The sequence below is a fragment of the Astyanax mexicanus genome, chromosome 12 (assembly GCF_023375975.1).
Source record: "Astyanax mexicanus isolate ESR-SI-001 chromosome 12, AstMex3_surface, whole genome shotgun sequence".
NCBI classification, from domain to species: Eukaryota; Metazoa; Chordata; class Actinopteri; order Characiformes; family Acestrorhamphidae; genus Astyanax; species Astyanax mexicanus.
Genome location: NC_064419.1, coordinates 41,546,155 through 41,567,858, shown reverse-complemented (window position 1 = coordinate 41,567,858; position 21,704 = coordinate 41,546,155). Strand labels below are relative to the sequence as shown.

General features: G+C 36.7%; 1 protein-coding gene and 1 long non-coding RNA gene across 4 annotated transcripts in view; one reads left to right on the top strand and one right to left on the bottom strand.

The window, feature by feature from the left end:
• Window positions 1-21,704, top strand: part of ahcyl1 (adenosylhomocysteinase-like 1) — a 58,316-nt gene that overhangs the window by 30,665 nt on the left and 5,947 nt on the right. Inside the window, exons 1-14 of one of the 3 annotated variants that reach the window (XM_049485946.1) lie at window positions 4,532-4,694; window positions 5,542-5,659; window positions 6,431-6,574; window positions 10,450-10,550; window positions 11,400-11,502; window positions 12,025-12,119; window positions 13,183-13,289; window positions 13,898-14,014; window positions 14,147-14,210; window positions 14,346-14,434; window positions 16,760-16,830; window positions 18,376-18,470; window positions 20,317-20,415; window positions 20,538-20,606. In XM_049485946.1, coding sequence (XP_049341903.1) covers window positions 4,647-4,694; window positions 5,542-5,659; window positions 6,431-6,574; window positions 10,450-10,550; window positions 11,400-11,502; window positions 12,025-12,119; window positions 13,183-13,289; window positions 13,898-14,014; window positions 14,147-14,210; window positions 14,346-14,434; window positions 16,760-16,830; window positions 18,376-18,470; window positions 20,317-20,415; window positions 20,538-20,606 — 1,320 coding nt within the window. In that variant the 5' untranslated portion in view covers window positions 4,532-4,646. Of the gene's footprint in view, window positions 1-4,531; window positions 4,695-5,541; window positions 5,660-6,430; window positions 6,575-10,449; window positions 10,551-11,399; window positions 11,503-12,024; window positions 12,120-13,182; window positions 13,290-13,897; window positions 14,015-14,146; window positions 14,211-14,345; window positions 14,435-16,759; window positions 16,831-18,375; window positions 18,471-20,316; window positions 20,416-20,537; window positions 20,607-21,704 lie in introns of those variants that run through there. The other 2 variants (XM_022671047.2, XM_022671046.2) reach the window with 2 other exon arrangements.
• Window positions 1-21,704, bottom strand: part of LOC125806120 (uncharacterized) — a 288,259-nt gene that overhangs the window by 264,810 nt on the left and 1,745 nt on the right. The window lies entirely within an intron of this gene.

The following is a 21,704-nucleotide window of genomic DNA, read 5'->3' as shown; positions in this document are numbered from 1 at the left end:
AGGTTTCTCTTAAAGTAGAAGACTAGTACTCTTTAGATCATGTCTATTTGGTCTGGCCCAAGATGAAAAAGTCCTTCAAAATTACACTGGAACATCAGCTTTACATAAAGAAAAATTGTGCATTATGGATCGGTATTCCATATTGCCAGTTAATTTTAAAGTATAAAATCAGCTTGGGCCAGGCTAATTCCAGGCTTTCCCTAAAGTAGAAGACTAGTACTCTTTAGATCATGTGTATTTGGTCTGGCCCACGATTAAAAAGTCCTTCAAAATCACACTAGAACATCAGCTTTATATTCAATTTCTTTGTGCATTATGGATCGTTATTACATGTTGCCAGTTCATTTTAAAGTATAAAATCAGCTTGGGCCAGGCTAATTCAAGGTTTTACTTAAAGTAGAAGACTAGTACTCTTCAGATCATGTGTATTTGGTCTGGCCCAAGATTAAAAAGTCCTTCAAAATCACACTAGAACATTAGCTTTAAATTAAACTTTTTTGTGCCTTATGGATCGGTATGCCATGTTGCCAGTTAATTTTAAAGTATAAAATCAGCTTGGGCCAGGCTAATTCCAGGCTTTCCCTAAAGTAGAAGACTAGTACTCTTTAGATCATGTGTATTTGGTCTGGCCCAATATGAAAAAGTCCTTCAAAATCACACTAGAACATCAGCTTTATATTCAATTTTTTTGTGCATTATGGATCGGTAGGCCATGTTGCCAGTTCATTTTAAAGTATAAAATCAGCTCGGGCCAGGCTAATTCCAGGTTTTTCTTAAAGAAGAAGACTAGTACTCTTCAGATCATGTGTATTTGGTCTGGCCCAAGATGAAAAAGTCCTTCAAAATCACACTGGAACATCAGCTTTACATAAAAAAATTTTGCTTTATGGATCGGTATTCCATGTTGCCAGTTCATTTTAAAGTATAAAATCCGCTTGGGCCAGGCTAATTCCAGGTTTTTCTTAAAGTAGAAGACTAGTTCTCTTCAGATCATGTGTATTTGGTCTGGCCCAAGATAAAAAAGTCCTTCAAAATCACACTAGAACATCAGCTTTAAATTAAACTTTTTTCTGCCTTATGGATCGATATGCCATGTTGCCAGTTAATTTTAAAGTATAAAATCAGCTTGGGCCAGGCTAATTCCAGGCTTTCCCTAAAGTAGAAGACTAGTACTCTTTAGATCATGTGTATTTGGTCTGGCCCACGATTAAAAAGTCCTTCAAAATCACACTAGAACATCAGCTTTATATTCAATTCTTTTGTGCATTATGGATCGGTAGGCCATGTTGCCAGTTAATCTTAAAGTATAAAATCAGCTTGGGCCAGGCAAATTCCAGGCTTTCCCTAAAGTAGAAGGCTAGTCCTCTTTAGATCATGTGTATTTGGTCTGGCCCAATATGAAAAAGTCCTTCAAAATCACACTGGAACATCAGCTTTACATAAAAAAAATTGTGCATTATGGATCGGTATGCTATGTTGCCAGTTCATTTTAAAGTATAAAATCAGCTCGGGCCAGGCTAATTCCAGGTTTTCCTTAAAGTAGAAGACTAGTTCTCTTCAGATCATGTGTATTTGTTCTGGCCCAAGATTAAAAAGTCCTTCAAAATCACACTAGAACATCAGCTTTAAATTAAACTTTTTTCTGCCTTATGGATCGGTATGCCATGTTGCCAGTTAATTTTAAAGTATAAAATCAGCTTGGGCCAGGCTATTTCCAGGCTTTCCCTAAAGTAGAAGACGAGTACTCTTTAGGTCATGTGTATTTGGTCTGGCCCAATATGAAAATTCTTTCAAAATCACACTAGAACATCAGCTTTATATTCAATTTTTTTGTGCTTTATGGATCGGTATTCCATGTTGCCAGTTCATTTTAAAGTATAAAATCAGCTTGGGCCAGGCTAATTCCAGGTTTTACTTAAAGTAGAAGACTAGTACTCTTCAGATCATGTGTATTTGGTCTGGCCCAAGATTAAAAAGTCCTTCAAAATCACACTAGAACATCAGCTTTATATTCAATTTTTTTGTGCATTATGGATCGGTAGGCCATGTTGCCAGTTCATTTTAAAGTATAAAATCAGCTCGGGCCAGGCTAATTCCAGGTTTACCTTAAAGTAGAAGACTAGTACTCTTCAGATCATGTGTATTTGGTCTGGCCCAAGATGAAAAAGTCCTTCAAAATCACACTGGAACATCAGCTTTACATAAAAAAATTTTGCTTTATGGATCGGTATTCCATGTTGCCAGTTCATTTTAAAGTATAAAATCCGCTTGGGCCAGGCTAATTCCAGGTTTTTCTTAAAGTAGAAGACTAGTTCTCTTCAGATCATGTGTATTTGGTCTGGCCCAAGATTAAAAAGTCCTTCAAAATCACACTAGAACATCAGCTTTAAATTAAACTTTTTTCTGCCTTATGGATCGGTATGCCATGTTGCCAGTTAATTTTAAAGTATAAAATCAGCTTGGGCCAGGCTATTTCCAGGTTTTCCCTAAAGTAGAAGACTAGTACTCTTTAGATCATGTGTATTTGGTCTGGCCCACGATTAAAAAGTCCTTCAAAATCACACTAGAACATCAGCTTTATATTCAATTCTTTTGTGCATTATGGATCGGTAGGCCATGTTGCCAGTTAATCTTAAAGTATAAAATCAGCTTGGGCCAGGCAAATTCCAGGCTTTCCCTAAAGTAGAAGGCTAGTCCTCTTTAGATCATGTGTATTTGGTCTGGCCCAATATGAAAAAGTCCTTCAAAATCACACTGGAACATCAGCTTTACATAAAAAAAATTGTGCATTATGGATCGGTATGCTATGTTTCCAGTTAATTTTAAAGTATAAAATCAGCTCGGGCCAGGCTAATTCCAGGTTTTCCTTAAAGTAGAAGACTAGTTCTCTTCAGATCATGTGTATTTGTTCTGGCCCAAGATTAAAAAGTCCTTCAAAATCACACTAGAACATCAGCTTTAAATTAAACTTTTTTCTGCCTTATGGATCGGTATGCCATGTTGCCAGTTAATTTTAAAGTATAAAATCAGCTTGGGCCAGGCTATTTCCAGGCTTTCCCTAAAGTAGAAGACGAGTACTCTTTAGGTCATGTGTATTTGGTCTGGCCCAATATGAAAATTCTTTCAAAATCACACTAGAACATCAGCTTTATATTCAATTTTTTTGTGCTTTATGGATCGGTATTCCATGTTGCCAGTTCATTTTAAAGTATAAAATCAGCTTGGGCCATGCTAATTCCAGGTTTTTCTTAAAGAAGAAGACTAGTACTCTTCAGATCATGTGTATTTGGTCTGGCCCAAGAAGAAAAAGCCCTTCAAAATCACACTGGAACATCAGCTTTACATAAAGAAAAATTGTGCATTATGGATCGGTATTCCATATTGCCAGTTCATTTTAAAGTATAAAATCAGCTCGGGCCAGGCTATTTCCAGGTTTTCCTTAAAGTAGAAGACTAGTTCTCTTCAGATCATGTGTATTTGTTCTGGCCCAAGATTAAAAAGTCCTTCAAAATCACACTAGAACATCAGCTTTATATTCAATTTTTTGTGCATTATGGATCGGTAGGCCATGTTGCCAGTTCATTTTAAAGTATAAAATCAGCTCGGGCCAGGCTAATTCCAGGTTTTCCTTAAAGAAGAAGACTAGTACTCTTCATATCATGTGTATTTGTTCTGGCCCAAGATGAAAAAGTCCTTCAAAATCACACTGGAACATCAGCTTTACATAAAAAAATTGTGCTTTATGGATCGGTATTCCATGTTGCCAGTTCATTTTAAAGTATAAAATCAGCTTGGGCCAGGCTATTTCCAGCTTTTTCTTAAAGTAGAAGACTAGTACTCTTCAGATCATGTGTATTTGGTCTGGCCCAAGATGAAAAAGTCCTTCAAAATCACACTAGAACATCAGCTTTACATAAAAAAATTGTGCTTTATGGATCGGTATTCCATGTTGCCAGTTCATTTTAAAGTATAAAATCAGCTCGGGCCAGGCTAATTCCAGGTTTTCCTCAAAGTGGGAGAGTAGTTCTCTTCATCTGATGTGTATGTGTTCTGGCCCAAGATGAAAAAGTTCTTCAAAATCACACTTGAACATCTGCCTCATATTTTTTGAGCGCAATGGCTTTTAAAATATAATTTTATTAAATATATATTTAATTATTTATTGTAATATACAATTATAAATTCAGTAATTAAAATAAATATTTTACAATATACAAAATCATATTTAATAATATATTGTATATTTACATTGTTAATAAACAGATGTACTGCTTTTCTTCATTCTATCTCCTTCAGTGTTGATCTGTGAGGTGTTTAATATAAACAGCGGGTGTTTGTGAACGCTCCCTTTAGTTCACGGTGGTTCAGTGAAGCGGCAGCTGCGAATATCAAACCAACTTCAGCCGGGGAATACGAGGCTGCGAATATCGAGCCAAACGAATCTGGAGCTGCGAATATCAAACCAACTTCAGCCTCGTTACAGTTCTGATGTACAGCGTTTCCAAAGTGAAAACTCTCCAGATTATGGACTTTTTTGTAGATAAACAGCTAAAGTTACTCAGTCAGCCGCAGACTGAAGCTGCTGGGGGTTCAGGGTAAACTGTTAAACTGGAATCCTGATCAGGGATGCGTTTTGTGTTAACGTTATGGCGGATTTATTGTTCAGCTCAAGCTTTGGACTGGAATATGGATCGGTAAGTGGATCGGCAGCGCCCGCCCGATATCCGATTCGTCGGATTACGTCAATATCGATACCGATATTGTATCGGATCGGTCCCATCTCTATTGCTAAACTCAATTAAATTCAGACATGACTGTTTTCCTCTCTGTCTCAGAGTTGTTGGCAGCATTTCTTACGTTTCAGTCACAGGCTTCCAAAAACGTTTCATACGGTTTCATACGGTTTCACGTGGTCACAGGAAGTGAAACAACTGCAGCTCAAGCAAACGACCAGCACAGGACTGAAGTCCTGATAATGCTGAAGTTCATTTATAGCACTACAGTATAGCAGAGCCACGGCTAACTGCCAACCCGCTAACGCTCAGTCTGTCTGCGCAGACAACTGCATTCATCATTCAGCTAAAGGCCTCATTATTAATTCAGCTGAGTTTTACATAATTAAATCGTTTCTTTGGGAGGCTGAAGACTGTGTACTGGGTTTTTTCCCCTCACACTGTCTATTATATAACTGTACAAACTTCCACTGCAGCAGTGTTGCACTATTTATAGCAATCTTTCAGGCTATATGAAAGTGTGCACGTTGTTAGAATCTCCTCTGTGCGCTCGATTCTGTGTCAGCATTTCATTACAACACGCTGAACACCTGGAACTGAGGTTAAAGGATGTAAAGGTCATGTTCTAATGGCTGCACTTTCCCTGAAGTTAGTAAACCATACGCGGTGGTTCATTTACCCGCATCAGTCAATGGCTAACGCTAATTAGCTGTAGTATTCTCTCAGTAATGGCTCTTTTCTCGCGTGTTAATGGTTGAACGTGCTGTTTGGGTATAGATTAACTGTGTCGTTCTTGCTGTTCCTCCAGCAGATTCAGTTTGCCAACCAGGAGGATAAGCAGGAGTTCAGTAAGTTCCCCACCAAGACGGGCCGGCGTTCCCTCTCCCGCTCCATCTCCCAGTCCTCCACCGACAGCTACAGCTCCGGTACGACACACACACTCCACTGCTAATGCACATGAGTATTACCAGTGTGTTACATAACCGATGCATGTAACATTTAAACATAGCATACATCAAAAGTGCTGCTGCGAATGTTAATGTCAAAGCAGCCTGGCAGGCTGTTGTTTGATTGGCTACTAACTAAAGTCTTATGAAAAAAAGATTACACAAGACAATGATACACACTAACCAGGATATATATATATATATATATATATATATATATATATATATATATATATATATATATATATATATATATATATATATACATATTACGTAAGACAGAAATATGTATTTTTATTTCCTGTCATGCATGCGTCCACCCTGTCACGAAAAGCAGCACGACAGTGTAGACATTTTTATTGAAAATTGCCATTTAATTAAAACTTAATTGATTTGATGAAACAGTGATTGTTTGTTTTAGGAAATAAATAATGCATTTAACTTTAGAAATAAAGTATATTTATCATCAAAACGGGTTGTGTATTGGTAATAACATGTTGTGCTAATGACAGTTCACTTTTTTCAAGAAAAAATACTGATAATAAAAACAATATCATATTAGCTAAGCCATTATGATCTGATGATTGATTCTAATCCTGGATTATGCTGCTGTACCATCAGCAGCCGAAGTCCGAGAGAGCACAGTTGGCCACTTACCCTCTTTTCACCACTACAGTCAGTGAAGGCATAATGTATATATATTTATTTGCTGTAACCTGATATTATGTCTCTGCGTTTTTGCTCCAACAGCTGCTTCGTACACCGACAGCTCAGATGATGAGACGTCTCCTCGAGAGAAGACTCAGGTCAACTCCACAGGCAGCAGCGATTTCTGCGTGAAGAACATTAAGCAGGCGGAGTTCGGCCGGCGGGAGATCGAGATAGCAGAGCAGGGTGAGGAGCTGAGCTCTCTCTCTCTCTCTCTCTCTCTCTCTCTGGGGAGAGAGAAATGGAAAGATTTTCTTCTCTTGAGTTTTATTTAATCTCAGTGTTCATTAACCCTTAAGTGCACTGCTGCAGTTGCTATCTAGTGAAATGTGACCTCATTTTAAATGCCAGAAAAAAAAAATGTCACTGTTGCCAAAGAAGAGGGAATTCGCAATAACTGATTCTTTAAGGATCAACACAGAAATACCATCTGAGAGTTCCCACAGTCATCCAGTTGACCTTACCCTTTCTGGGTGGGTTAGTTGGAGTTCCCTCTTTAAGTCATCATTCACTGCAGTGGAAGCCACTGGGGGCATCTGAAAAATTGGCAGTGAATGTTTATTTAATTGCAGACAGCATGAACTAAATATATTTACTATATTTTATGTATTAATATACTGTACATCCATTCCTGCATTTCAGACCTGGAAAACAATCCAAAAAATGTTTAGACTGGAGCAGTTTAGGGTAAGCAATGAGTTAACTGAGCTTTAAGAGAGCAAAGATGGTCAGTGGATCAAGGTTTCTCAAAGATCGAAGGGATTGTTATATTTCTCCCACTGTATCCTATAATATCATCCAAAAAATTGGATCCGAGGAATTTCAGCAGTGCAATGGAGATGGATGCAGTGTAATCTGAACCAAAAAGAAAAAAAAAACATGCAGACCCAGGGTCTGTAATGGCATATGGTTGTGTCAATACAATACTGTGATGCAGCATTAATGCAGAAAAGTACATGTAGGTCGTAGATGATTCATTTTTCAGCAAAAAAAAAAAAACATTTAGTTTAAATATGTTGTATACAGACCTGAATTATTTCAAGTGATGGAAAAAAATGTAACAATGCTGTTTTCAGTCTGTAATGCACAGAAAAGAAGACTAATATTTTACTATAAAATCTGTATAGCAAAAAGAATCGAATTGACTAAAATGTTCAGTTTTTTTTTATCTTAAAAAATAAACCATCCCTAAACTACGGTGGACGAGAAAGCCCAACGCAGTGCAAATTGAAAAGCGCTGCAAAAGCACAAAACACATCCATCAAAATTACAACACAGGCGCAGCAGCTAGAAAAACGCGCTGCAAAAAGAAAAACGCGCTGCAAATAGAAAAACGCGCTGCAAATAGAACCACAACACAACGGAAGTGAGTCACAACACAACGGAATTTTCCCGGGGGTCTTCAGTAACGTCTCGGACTTCACTATGTGTACAAAGGACAATAAGTGGCAAACAAGGCGTTTTGTGAAGCCGAACTTTTAATAATATGCACACAACCGTGGTAATCACAGGTAATAAACATAACTTACTTTTCAGAAGCTTGTTTGCCACTTATTGTCCTTTGTATACAGCTGGTACAGCATCTTTTAAGGTCCCCCGGGAAAATTCCGTTGTGTTGTGACTCACTTCCGTTGTGTTGTGGTTCTATTTGCAGCGCGTTTTTCTATTTGCAGCGCGTTTTTCTATTTGCTGCGCCTGTGTTGTAATTTTGATGGATGTGTTTTGTGCTTTTGCAGCGCTTTTCAATTTGCACTGCGCTGGGCTTTCTCGGCCACCGTACTAAACAGTAAAATTATAAATATTAGAAAGTGTTCTAAATCACATTAATTTAGTAAAAATAGTCCCACTGTTTTTTCAGTGTGGTGGACGAGGCCAAGTTACTGTTTCATTGGTTTATAAACAGCTCTTAAATAGTGTTGAGCAATAAAACCTTTATAAATACATGATGTCCATTGTAATGGATGCAGGGACTGAAAGGATTAATGTCATGAGTATAATGTCACAATGAGGCTATAATGCTTTTTTTAAGATATGTTTTAAGTCAAGTCAAGAGGCTTTTATTGTCATTACGTCTGGGTACAGGTACACAGTGTAATGAAATTATTGCCTATTTATAATAGAATTAGTGTAGAACATACAGCTATATACATACACACTGTACATCTTTACTGGAAAAACAGTAATAGTATAGCTATTATTTGGTAAAATATCCATTAGCAAGTTGCTCTTTAACCAAGAGCCTTTGGCAGCCATCAACAAGCTCCTGGCACAAGTTGGTATGCACCTGACCTGATTTTATCCACATTTTACATGTTATTCAACATCAGTATACATTTATAAAGTTTTTAAGCATTTAAACAAAGCTGCACACTCATTTATGCATTCATTTATTCATCAACTATTAGTTGATAGTGTTTGTGTGTGATATTATGACTACAGGGTGTTATTATTAGCCATTATATGTAGTTAATTATTTATTGTGATATGATGACCTTTTACTTTAATGGTGTATTATCTAATAGTTGTATTATGCCATCATTATCTGTGAGTACTCTGAAGTACTGTATGATAGAGATGGATTTGGTAGATGTTTAATTATATATATATATATATATATATATATATATATATATATATATATATATGGACTAGTGCTGTCAATGATAACCTGCATGCATAAATTAATCTAAAATGCTCTAGTCTCCTCCTACTGAGGGCTGAAACACTTGCTTTACCTCTTTATCTGTTGTCTTTCTGTTATCTGTTATTGGTGGATCCCACCTATATTTTGAGTGAAACTGACTATTTTTATGCACTGCACCAGCACCGTTAAAATAGCTTCGAAGTTTAGGAATAAATCGACATTGATGGATGTGGTGGTCTGGAAGTGAGGTGTGTTCAGGTAAATTTCTGGTGTGTTTCTTTCTCGGTGGCGGAAAACACAGGTGCGCCACTGACTGATTAAAACCCTGACAACAGTCAACAGTCAGTCGCCTAATCCTGTTTTAGCCCTGCAGGAGCTGCATGGGCGTTGTGCGTTTAAATCAAGCTTGGGCGCGCAGGTCAGTATGCTCTGCTGAGACGTGCAAAAGCACCACACTGTTAAGATACGAATGTGCCAAAGTCAGAGCTCACCTGCCTCTAAAAGTGAATGTTAACTGGCACACTGATTTGTAATTTATGTCATGTTACACCCAAAACACACTCATGATAATTAGGAGAATTGCACGTTTTCAGCCGTGCAATGTAGATTTTCTGCGCCCCCTCCCGATACCAAAGACCCAGCGACATGCCCTTAATTCAAGCTGCACGCTGTTCAATTGACCTGTGCGCTATAGATCAATAAAATAGTGCCCTAAATCTTCAGAAAAGGAAAAATAAAACAGAATTCTGTTGTGATTTAATCCGATTACATAGACCATTCATTCATTACCTACAGGATCCTCAGCTCACCTGATATCAGCAAATAGCTCATGGCTTTATAAAAGCTGACAAAGGTCTATTCTGCTTCTATTTATAGCTGCTTGTAAAGATGTCTGAAGGGAAAGTGTTCCACAATGGGCTGCCAAGATTGGTAAACAGCTGATAGTGGCAGCTCCGGTCAGATGCAGTCCTTCATCTTCTGACGTCTTTATTACTGCGTATCTGTTCAAAATAGGATGAAAATATTTTTAAACATCATAGAGTTTAATATTAGAGTTAAGGCTGTGTTTTATGTGCAAAATCTTCTTTTAGAAACACCCATACTGGGAATTTTTTGCTAAAAATACAGAAACATTGAAATGTTTAATATGTAGATAGACAGATCTAACAACATCACATTGCACTGAGTATATGTGTGTGTGTGTGTGCAGTTTCAGGCTAAATGTGATACAGGACTGTATCAAATTCTTCCTTTTTTCCCTTGTTATCCATTTTTTTGCTGATTTAGAACTTCTACTGATACCCATTGAAACTGATATGCCATTAATTTGCTTTTTCAGGGCATTTTATTGCTGATGTCTGATAAATCGGCTTTATCCTCAGTGTTTAACCTGCTGTTCTCTCTGATTCCTCCTCAGATATGTCTGCTCTGATCTCTTTGAGGAAACGAGCTCAGGGTGAGAAGCCCCTCGCCGGGGCCAAAGTGGTGGGCTGCACTCACATCACTGCTCAAACTGCTGTACGTACTGCTCAGATGCTCTTGCAACTCTCACTTTTTGCTTTTTCATACCTTTAATAAATACTTTATTCTCAAACTAGACCTGCACATTTGTGATATATTGACCCTCCTGTTATGTTACGGGTCAAATTGACACGTATAAAAGTTTGAAGATCTTGGAAAAATAGTTAAAAGTATTTGTATTTTTTCAGTATAAAACTTCTTCTGCTTGCCTTAATTAGTATAATCAACATATAACCCCCACAATAAACCTAAATAATAAATCTAAAACAAAACTGCAATGTTATGTTTTAATGTTATGTAAAGCTATTATGTCTAATATGTTGGTCTTCCAAAAGTAGTAAAACATTAAAAAAAGTTTGCAAATTACTTCTTTTTTTTTCTGAAAAACGAGTGAATTATCCTGATTGAACCATTACCTGTTAGAGGTTAAGAACACCACTGCACGAAATATTGATAGAATAATTAGTAAAGGAGTTAGTAATAAAATATTCACACTGCTTGTTAGAATTTTTTAATCTAATTATTAATTTGGATATTAATTGGATAATTAAACTTGCACCGGCTCAAATTGACCAAGGAACACCATTGCTGTTCCTGACAAATGAACACAACATGAGGGTTAAAGCAATTTAACGTCTGCTAAAATCACTTATATACATATTAAAGGTTTGTTTTATAATATTTTATGCTGCTCTTTTTTTAAAGAAATGTTTTAAAACCCCAAATCTGAAAGTGTTGGCTCTGTATATAAATAAAAACGTTTTTTTTATGTTATTTGATTGCAGACAGTATGATCTATTTTTTTATTGATTGTACATATTTTTCCTGTGCTGTGTTGATATTCAGGTCCTGATTGAGACGCTGGTGGCTCTGGGTGCTCAGTGTCGCTGGACGGCCTGTAACATCTACTCCACTCAGAATGAGGTGGCTGCTGCCCTGGCAGAAATCGGTAAACCTAACAACACCACTGGTTTGAATCCCGGTCATGCAGCTTGCCATAGGCTGCCAGAGCCCTGAGAGAGCGCAATTGGCCCTGCTCTCATTAGATTTCTCATTAGAAATCCTCAATTTATTACATTGACCTTAAAACTTAAAAAAAAAAAAAAAATCTGCAATAAAGCAATAATACTAAGCACTAAATACACGTAGAACACTGTCGTCTCATTGCTGTGCGACTCACTGACCCGAGGTTAGCATTGCTGCCATAAACCCCTTAAGTCTTCTACAATGAGCCCCCCCCAACCCCCCCCCCCCCAAACACACACACATCCATCCAGGCATCTATGGAATGCAAGTTGTAGCCAGAGTAATGCAGTCTTGCACGGTTTAGACCTGGATGAAGAAATATGTTTGTGCTTCTTAAATAAGGCTCTTATGAGATGAATCTGAGTCAGCAGCTGTTTGTTGTCGAGCCAACTTTCTCTGGTTGAGTAAATCTCTCTCTCTCTTTCATCTCTGTGTGTTTTAATAGGAGTGGCGGTTTTTGCGTGGAAAGGAGAGTCTGAGGACGACTTCTGGTGGTGCATCGATCGCTGCGTCAACACCGAGGGCTGGCAGGCCAACATGGTACACTGACATGCAAAAAGTCATGGGACTTTGGGAAATTAATTTTGAAATATTACCTCTGGAAATGACTTGGGAGTGTTCACAATTGTATAAGTTGTGAGGTGTTATCTTGTGAGTGAGGCCAGCATGCTCATGACAAGGCAATGCAGGGCAATTCTATTACTGAAGTTGTGCAAGCATTTAAGCATTTATCCCTTGATCCACAGTGTAATTATGTGTATCGGTTATACATTATAGAATAATGTACAGCACAGTGGGTGGTAATGATCGTCACCGGCAGCTTCTGGTTAAAAATTGTTAACAGTGTAAACAGACAAGACAACCTGGCACATCTTCACAACCGATGATCAATTACACATTAAAGGATTCTTTAGCTTCCATGGAACACAATGCTAGTTCCTGTCCCATGTAAGGTTCGTACCTCAAAAAAAAACAACTTAACGCTTTCAGACTCTGCATCCATTACAGTGCACCTTATGTGTTTTCTTAGTTTTTCAAGTGTTTTTTTGCACATAACATTAATTAAGTTGTTGTTAATCAGAATAGACTAAAAATGAGCCAATGAAACAATAGCATAGCCCTGCCCACTGCAAACTAAAAGAGCTAATATCACTAATTGTGTGTGATTTAGAACTCTTTTTTACCATTTGTATTTGTTTTAGTGTTTAGGGATGGCTTGCGAACGAAAAGGTCAATATCAAATCTAAAACAAAAATGTTAAGCACAGGCAATTCAATCCAATAGACATAAAAAAATAACAGCTACTTATTTTAGTTAATTCGATTCAATATTAGGAATATAAGAGATTTTATATTACAATATTAGAGTCTCTGTGTGCATTACATATAAAAAAAACAGCTTTATTGTTATTTATAGTTTTCAATCACTGAAATTCAGCTCTGAAAGGGTTACATTTCCTTTCCTAAACTATCTTTAAAGACTTTATTGCACAAATACATGTGTGTGTGTATATATATATATATATATACATATATGTGTGTGTGTGATTTTATATATATATATATATATATATAATTGTATTTTTTGGTTGTCTTTCTGGCAGATCTTGGACGATGGTGGTGATCTGACTCACTGGGTGTATAAAAAGTACCCCAGTGTGTTTAAGAAAGTTCAAGGAATTGTGGAGGAGAGCGTCACTGGTGTTCATAGGTGAGTTTAGAATGTTGATGGCTTTTTAAAAGGTAAATAAGAGCATTTTTCTGGGATTAAAATGTGAATGCTGCTGTAACTGGAAATATCTGTGCTGCAAAACTGTGCTGGACTGAGGAGCACAGCTTTCGACACATGGGTTTATTACAAGCATGTGCCCAACCATGTGGATGGATGCCATGTGGTTACCTCGTGTTTACTCCTGCCCCCCACCTCGCACTACCCATCCAGGCAGCAGCAGCCTGTCACTCACACAGACACAGAGACAGCGCTGTGTATCTACTTCTTGTGTCAAGAATCAAAATATTGCTACATGACGTGTTTGATTTAATTGCCTTAAGTGACATCACACATCCTGCGATGTGACTGTTGTGTATGTGCAGATCACGATGATGATACTTATATAACGATATATCGTGCAGCTCTACTCCAAATATTGTATGTTAAATCAATTTAGAATTTTTTATCATGCATTATATTAACCGGCCTATATAGGAACTGTGCTTGACCCTATTAATGCTGATGCTAAGGCTATATAGCACAGGGTAAATAATATATATATATTTTTCATCACGTTTTGTTCTGAAATGTGTCTCTCCCGCTGTCAGACTCTACCAGCTGTCCAAAGCCGGAAAGCTCTGCGTTCCTGCCATGAACGTCAACGACTCTGTCACCAAGCAGAAGTTCGATAACCTCTACTGCTGCAGGGAGTCCATTCTGGACGGGTGAGGCCCGCTGATGCTCTGAGGCTATTTTTAGCCTGGCGTGTCGTCTCTTCTCTTCCTGCCATGATTTCACACAGATGAAGCTCTCCTGCTACAGCATGTCACCAGGATCTGTTTCTGCTTCTCTTTTAGGCTTAAAAGAACCACAGACGTGATGTTCGGGGGGAAGCAGGTGGTGGTCTGTGGGTACGGGGAGGTGAGATTAAGCTGTAATGCAGAAATGTACTGTTTTAGAAATATCAGTTTGGTTATTAAGAGCTGGAGATGTGTGTTTGTCCCAGTTGCTCTCAGTGTTGAATGTGGGCCTGTGTGGATATCTGCTGTTATGTAGGTTGGCAAGGGCTGCTGCTCTGCTCTGAAAGCTCTGGGAGCCATCGTGTGTGTGACAGAGATTGACCCCATCTGTGCCCTGCAGGCCTGGTAAGAAACACACACACAAACACACACACACACACACACACTCATTCAGTATTATCTACATATAAGGCCAAACCATGTGATCATAATCATTACTATGCTATAGAGCTGAACAATATGTTTTTGAGATATACAGTACAGGCCAAAAGTTTGGACACACCTTCTCTTTTTCAATGTGTTTTCTTTATTTTTATGACTATTTACATTGTAGATTCTCACTGATGGCATCAAAACTATGAATGAACACGTGGATTTTTATGTACTTAACAAAAAAAGGTGAAATAACTGAAAACACGTTTTATATTCTAGTTTCGGTACCACTTTAAAATAAGACTACCTTTATAAAGGGTCTATAAATAGTTTACAATGAGTATATTAATGGTTACTAATTAGGTTGTAAATGCCTTAAAATCATTAATAATCAGTTATAACACATACGTAGAAAGGGCAACAATATAGATAGCTGTGGGTTCAATATTTGGCAAACAACAGGTCATTCTTGCCCTTTCTACATATGTGTTATAACTGATTTAATGATTTTAAAGGCTTTTACAACCTAATTAGTAACCATTAATAAACTAATTGTAAACCATTTATAAACCCTTTATAAAGGTAGTCTTATTTTAAAGTGATACCCTAGTTTCTTCAAAATAGCCACCCTTTGCTCTGATTACTGCTTTGCACACTCTTGGCATCATTCTCTCAATGACCTTCAAGAGGTGGCCACCTGAAATGGTGACTGTTTTCCAACAGTCTTGAAGGAAGGAGTTCCCAGAGGTGTTTATTAGCACTTGTTGCCCCTTTGCCTTCTTCACTCTGTGCTCCAGCTCACCCCAAACCATCTGGATTGGGTTCAGGTCCGGTGACTGTGGAGGACAGCTCATTTTTTGTTAAGTACATAAAACTCCACATGTGTTCATTCATAGTTTTGATGCTTCAGTGAGAATCTACAATGTAAACAGTAAAAATAAAGAAAACTCATTGAAAAAGAGAAGGTGTGTCCAAAGTTTTGGCCCTGTACTCTACAGTTACCACCAAAATAATTAGATGAGAAAAATGGAAGATTCATATTGCAGTGCTATTTCAAATCAATTCAACTTTCTTGTACTTCTTGTCCTGGTTCTGGGTTATGCATTACAAAAATCTCTTTAAGAAAAGATTACGATAAATTATATTATAAATAATAAATAATTTAACACGGTTAACTAATACTGACATAATGATAATTTAATAACATAACAAAGCAATTATACCCTTTTAAAGACAACATTTTAACTAATAATAGATTAATTAAATATATTTTTTTTTTATTCACCTACTGCAATTCACACTGTGTATATGGAGTCTTAAGTTATTAAAGCATTCATTGGTCATCATGTGACTGGCTAAAATACTTCTCACTGTTATGTACAGCTCCGGAAAAAAATAATAAAAAAGAGACCACTTAAGAATAATGAGTTTCTTCTTTGGTGATTTTTACCAAATTGAATACCTCTAGAATATAATCAAGAGGAAGATGCATGATCACAAACCATCAAACCAAGCTGAACTGCTTGAATTTTTGCACCAGGAGTAAAGGCATAAAGTTATCCAAAAGCAGTGTGTAAAACTGGTGGAGGAGATGCATAAATGTCAAGATGCATGAAAACTGTGATTAAAAACCAGGGTTATTCCACCAAATATTTATTTCTGAACTCTTAAAACTTTTAAACTATTAAAAAAAAAATTGTTTTCTTTGCCTTATTTAAGGTCTGAACGTTCTGCATCTTTTTTGTTATTTCAACCATTTCTCATTTTCTGCAAATAAACGCTCTAAATAGCAATATTTTTACTTGGAATTTGGGAGAAATGGTGTTTGTAGTTTATAGAATAAAACAAAAATGTTCATTTTACTCAAACATAAACCTATAAATAGCAAAATCAGAGAAACTGCTTTAGAAACTGAAGTATTATTGAGGTAACAGACATTTATTGTACGATAAGTCAATAATGTAATTATAGTGACAGATACATGCTTTTCTCTATGTGGAGCTTAATAAATACTGCCCATATTGCCCAAATGATTTTAATCATTTATTGTTCCTGGTAACTTTTACCTTCCTTATGAATAGCACTGCAATCTGACACTTCCTTCTACTATGTGCAATTTTTTGTTTGATAATCAGTGTATCACCAGCTACAAAATAAGTCTATATCATATTCTTCACACTTAAACACACTGTTCAAAGCAACACAAAGTAAAAAAATAGTTTATAACTGTTTTAAACTGTTTGGAATCTGTTAAGATCTTCTAAAACCTGATGTTCTGTTTTTTTTTTCTCTCTACAGCATGGACGGCTTCAAAGTGGTGAAGCTGAACGAAGTGATCCGTCAAATGGACATGGTGATAACCTGCACAGGTAGCCGCCTCCAGATGTTCACAGCTTGTACTTTTTCCATGTTGCACCACCACAGCTTCTCCCTTGTGACTTCCAGCTCTAATCAGAGCTCAAACACAGCACCTGATGCCCTTGTTTCCAGCCTCTTAGCAGCGCCTGCTGAGCGCAGCGCGTGTTTGAGCTGCCGGGGGAAAGCAGTGTTTGCACTTGATGTGGTTTGAATCACAGTGTGTCATGAAGTGTGTGAGTCAGAGAGGGTGACTGAGTCGTGTACTGGGAAAGGATTTTGGTGCCCTTTACCAGTCTGAGGAAGCCCTTAGTGTATGTAGCTTACAAACCACTTACAAACACAGCAAGTAAAAATACCTAGCTTTTACTAGGGATGTCCCAATCAGTCTGATCTGAATATGTAGTTGCTAATCAGAACTCTTACTTGAGTTTCTATAAATATTAAAGTCTCACAACTTGTGTAAGATGGGCTGGTGATTAACACTCATAAACACCTGACTATTCATCATCTCTCAGTTTTATTTCTCCCTTATTTCCCTTAATTCAGTTAAAAATGTGAAACTCATATATTATATAGATGTATTACACACAGAGTGATCTATTTTAAGTGCTTATTTATATTATTCTTAATGATTATGGTTTGCAGCCAATGAAAACTCCAAAAATCAGTGTCTCAGACAATTAAAATATTCTATAAGACCAATTGGTACTTTTGGCAGTGTGGGCAGTGTGCCAAGTCCTGCTGGAAAATGAAATCCGCATCTCCATAAAAGTTGTCAGTAGCAGAGGGAAGCATGAAGTGCTGTAAGATTTTGTGGGAAAACTGTACTGACTTTAGACTTGATAATAAAACACAGTGGATCAACACCAGCAGATGTTGCACATGTCTCTCCAAACCATCACTGATCATCAGTAATTTTGACATTTCATTTGTAAATCAAGGGAGCAGAGTCTGGAGGAAGAGTGGAGAGACACACAGTCCAAACTGCTTGAGGTCTAGTGTTAAGTTTCTACAATCAGTGATGGTTTGGAGAGACATGTCATCTGCTGGTGTTGATCCACTGTTTTATTATCAAGTCTAAAATCTTACAGCACTTCATGTTTCCCTCTGCTGACAACTTTTATGGAGATGCAGATTTCATTTTCCAGCAGGACTTGGCACACTGCCCACACTGCCAAAAGTACCAATTGGTCTTATATAATATTTTTTTTTATAAGACACTGACTTTTGAGTTTTTATTGACTGTAAGCCATAATCATCAACAATAAAATAAATAAACACTTATATTAAAAATGCCACTGGTTCACTGGATCTGATTGGGACTAGCCTTTTCTGTTAATGAAACCTTAGTTGTTTCTTTTATTATTATAAATATTTAAAAAGATAAATAAATATATATTAAACACAATGTTCTTACAATGCCAGTTTGCAATAAAATAGATGAATGCTATTCTTTAAACATACCTTTGTAATTTTTATCAGCAAATGATCTATTAATATGTAGTTGAATGATTCAGTAACTCAGTGATTCAGTAACAGCCATTAATTCTCCACAGGGAACAAAAACGTGGTGACCCGAGAGCAGCTGGATCGTATGAAGAACGGCTGTATCGTGTGCAATATGGGCCACTCTAACACTGAGATTGATGTGGTGAGTTTTGGAAACCCAGAAAATCGATGTATCTCTAATTCATTGAAACAGCCTTTATTTTCTGATGTCAGAAATTGATTTATTTGTGCAGGTTAATTTCATGTTGATTCAAAATTGATTCTGCATGACAGTTTTAAATGTACAGCTCTGGAGAAAAAGTGCAGTTTCTAAATCAGTTTCTTTGATTTTGCAAAATGAAACATTGTTGTTTTATTGTATGAGCTAGGACAACATTTCTCCCTAATTTCAAATAGAAATATTGTAATTTAGTGCATTTATTTTCAGGAAATAAGAAATGGCTGAAATTAACAAAAAAGATGCAGAACTTTCAGACCTCAAATAATACAAAGAAAACAAGTTCATATTCATAAAGTTATAAGAGTTAAGAAATCAATATTTGGTGGAATAACCCTGGTTTTTAATCACAGTTTTCATGCATCTTGGCATGTTCTCCTCCACCAGTCTTACACACTGCTTTTGGATAACTTTATGCCACTCCTGCTTAAGTAGTTTAGCTTGGTTTGATGGATTGTGGTCATCCATCTTCCTCTTGATTATAATTCAGAGGTTTTTCAATTTGGTAAAATCAAAGAAACTCATCATTTTTAGATGGTCTCTTATTTTTTCCAGAGCTTTATTTGTATTAAAATTTTAAGATAGAAAATCAAAGATTTAAATAAATTTTGATTTATTGTCAGAATCCAAGTGTCAGAACACTAATTGACGTCTAGTAGACACAGACACAGAGTTTATCTCTCCAGAGCTGCTGAACTTGCTGTGACCTTTAGCTAGTGACATTAACTCTAATCACTTATCACGGGCCTGTACATGTACTTGCGTCACAGTGTTATGAGTGGACAATGAATGCAGCCAAAAAAAAAAAAAAAGATCTCCCTCTCAAACACATTATTTAATTAAAAAATCCTAATGATCAGCATGATGTCTGCAGGATCAGGGCGGCTGGCTCTATTGTTCGTGTAGCCTGAAGTCTGAAGTTAGTGTGTGTCTGATTGCTGTAGAGCTAAAGTAAGGCTGTGTGTGACTCTGAGCTGCTGTATGTACCGGTAGTGTGTGTGTGTGTGTGTGTGTGTGTGTGAAAGTGGAGAAACATGCATTAAGAGTTAAGCATGTCTGTGAGAATGCAGTACTAAAGGGCTTTTACTTAAACAGCCTGAAAGCCTCTTATCTGCCTGCTTCTCGACTCAAGAGTGCGCGTTATGATGGAGAAAATACGAGAATATGTGTGGGTGTGTGTTTATGAGTGTGTACAGGTACAGTATTTTTGTTAAAGTTTTGTAAGTTAGCATATACAGCTCTGGAAAAAAATAAGAGACCACTTCAGTTTCTGAATCAGTTTGTCTGATTTTGCTATTTATAGGTTTATGTTTGAGTAAAATGAACATTGTTGTTTTATTCCATGCAAATAAAAATATTGTCATTTAGAGCATTTATTTGCAGAAAATGAGAAATGACTGAAATAAGAAAAATAGATGCAGAGCTTTAAGAACTTAAATAAAGTTCATTTTCATAAATATCATCAATATTTGGTGGAATAATCCTGGTTTTTAATCACAGTTTTCATGCATCTTGGCATGTTCTCCTCCACCAGTCTTACACACTGCTTTTGGATAACTTTAGTCCTCTCCTGGTGCAAAAATTCAAGCAGTTCAGCTTGGTTTGATGGCTTGTGATCATCCATCTTCCTCTTGATTATATCCCAGAGGATTTCAATTTGGTAAAATTAAAAAAACTCATAATTTTTAATTGGTTTCTTATTTTTCTAGAGCTGTATGTGTGTGTGTGTGTGTGTGTGTCCATAAGTTTCACTGATGTTATCTGTGTGTAGGCGAGTCTGCGGACCCCCGAGCTGACCTGGGAGAGGGTACGCTCTCAGGTGGACCACATCATCTGGCCTGATGGGAAGAGAGTCATCCTGCTGGCTGAGGTGCTTCCTCGTTTCCCCTTAATTCTTTCAGACATGCACAAATAATTATTGTAATGGAGTGTAATATGTAATGGTCATGTTCTGTGTGTGTTTTTATTTTTTTATTATTATTATTTTTGCAGGGACGGCTTCTGAATCTGAGCTGCTCCACAGTGCCCTCGTTTGTGCTTTCCATCACAGCCACAACACAGGTGCTCTTTATGTGATTTTAATTTTAAGCTATTTTGGCAGAGATGATCAGGGTCCTTAAAAAATCTTAAATTAAAATCCTAGTAATTAAAGTCTTAACTTGTCTTAAATTTATTGGAAATTTGCTGTAGGTATGAAATTTTCATGCGGAGCGTTTAACGTTAATGTTGGTGGGAAAACACAGTGATCAGATTATACCAATAGTGGTCTCCTCAAAATGTGTTAATCTAATAATGTTAAATAGAAAATGGGCTTGGCTCGTATTATACGAATCCAAGGAAGTACATGCTCAATCTAATCTGATCTAATTTATTTGTATAGCACTTTTTACACATGAAATCACAAAGCCACTTCACAGAAAGCCAGCACAACTTCCTCTTCTGGTCAGAACTACTTATTGTTATGCTCAGGTGTTTGGATATAGTCATAGTAGTGCTGGAAAATAAAGTAATGATAATAATTATTTAAAGGTAATAATAAAAATAATGATACTAAAGTTGTTGTTTTATTCTATAAACTACGGACAACATTTCTCCCAAATTCCAAATAAAAATATTGTCATTTAGAGCATTTATTTGCAGAAAATGAGAAATGTCAAATCAAGTCAAAAGAGTCAAGAGGCTTTTATTGTCATTACATCTGAGTACAGGTACCATGGTGCAACATAGAACAACAAGCAATAGATAACATAAAGTGCAGGAGTGACGACAGTGCAACATAAAATTATAAAATGATAACACTAAATAACAATAAATACAATAAATACAAAGGACAAGACAATTTAAAGACAGTGACAGGACAGTGCAGTACCGATACAGTATAATAAAGTGTATAGTGTCTGAAATAAAAAAACAAAATAGCAGAGCTTTCAGACCTCAAATAATGCAAAGAAAACAAATTCATATTAATAAAGTTTTAAGAGTTCAGAAATCAATATTTGGTGGAATAACCCTGTTTTTTTGTTTGTTTGTTTTTTTTACTTTATTTATTTATTTATTTTCTTTCAAGTGCAGTAGTACAAAACGTATGCTTACAAAATAATACTGGTATAATATAGGTATAATGTCTTACTCAACAGTCCATGGATTACAAAACAAAAC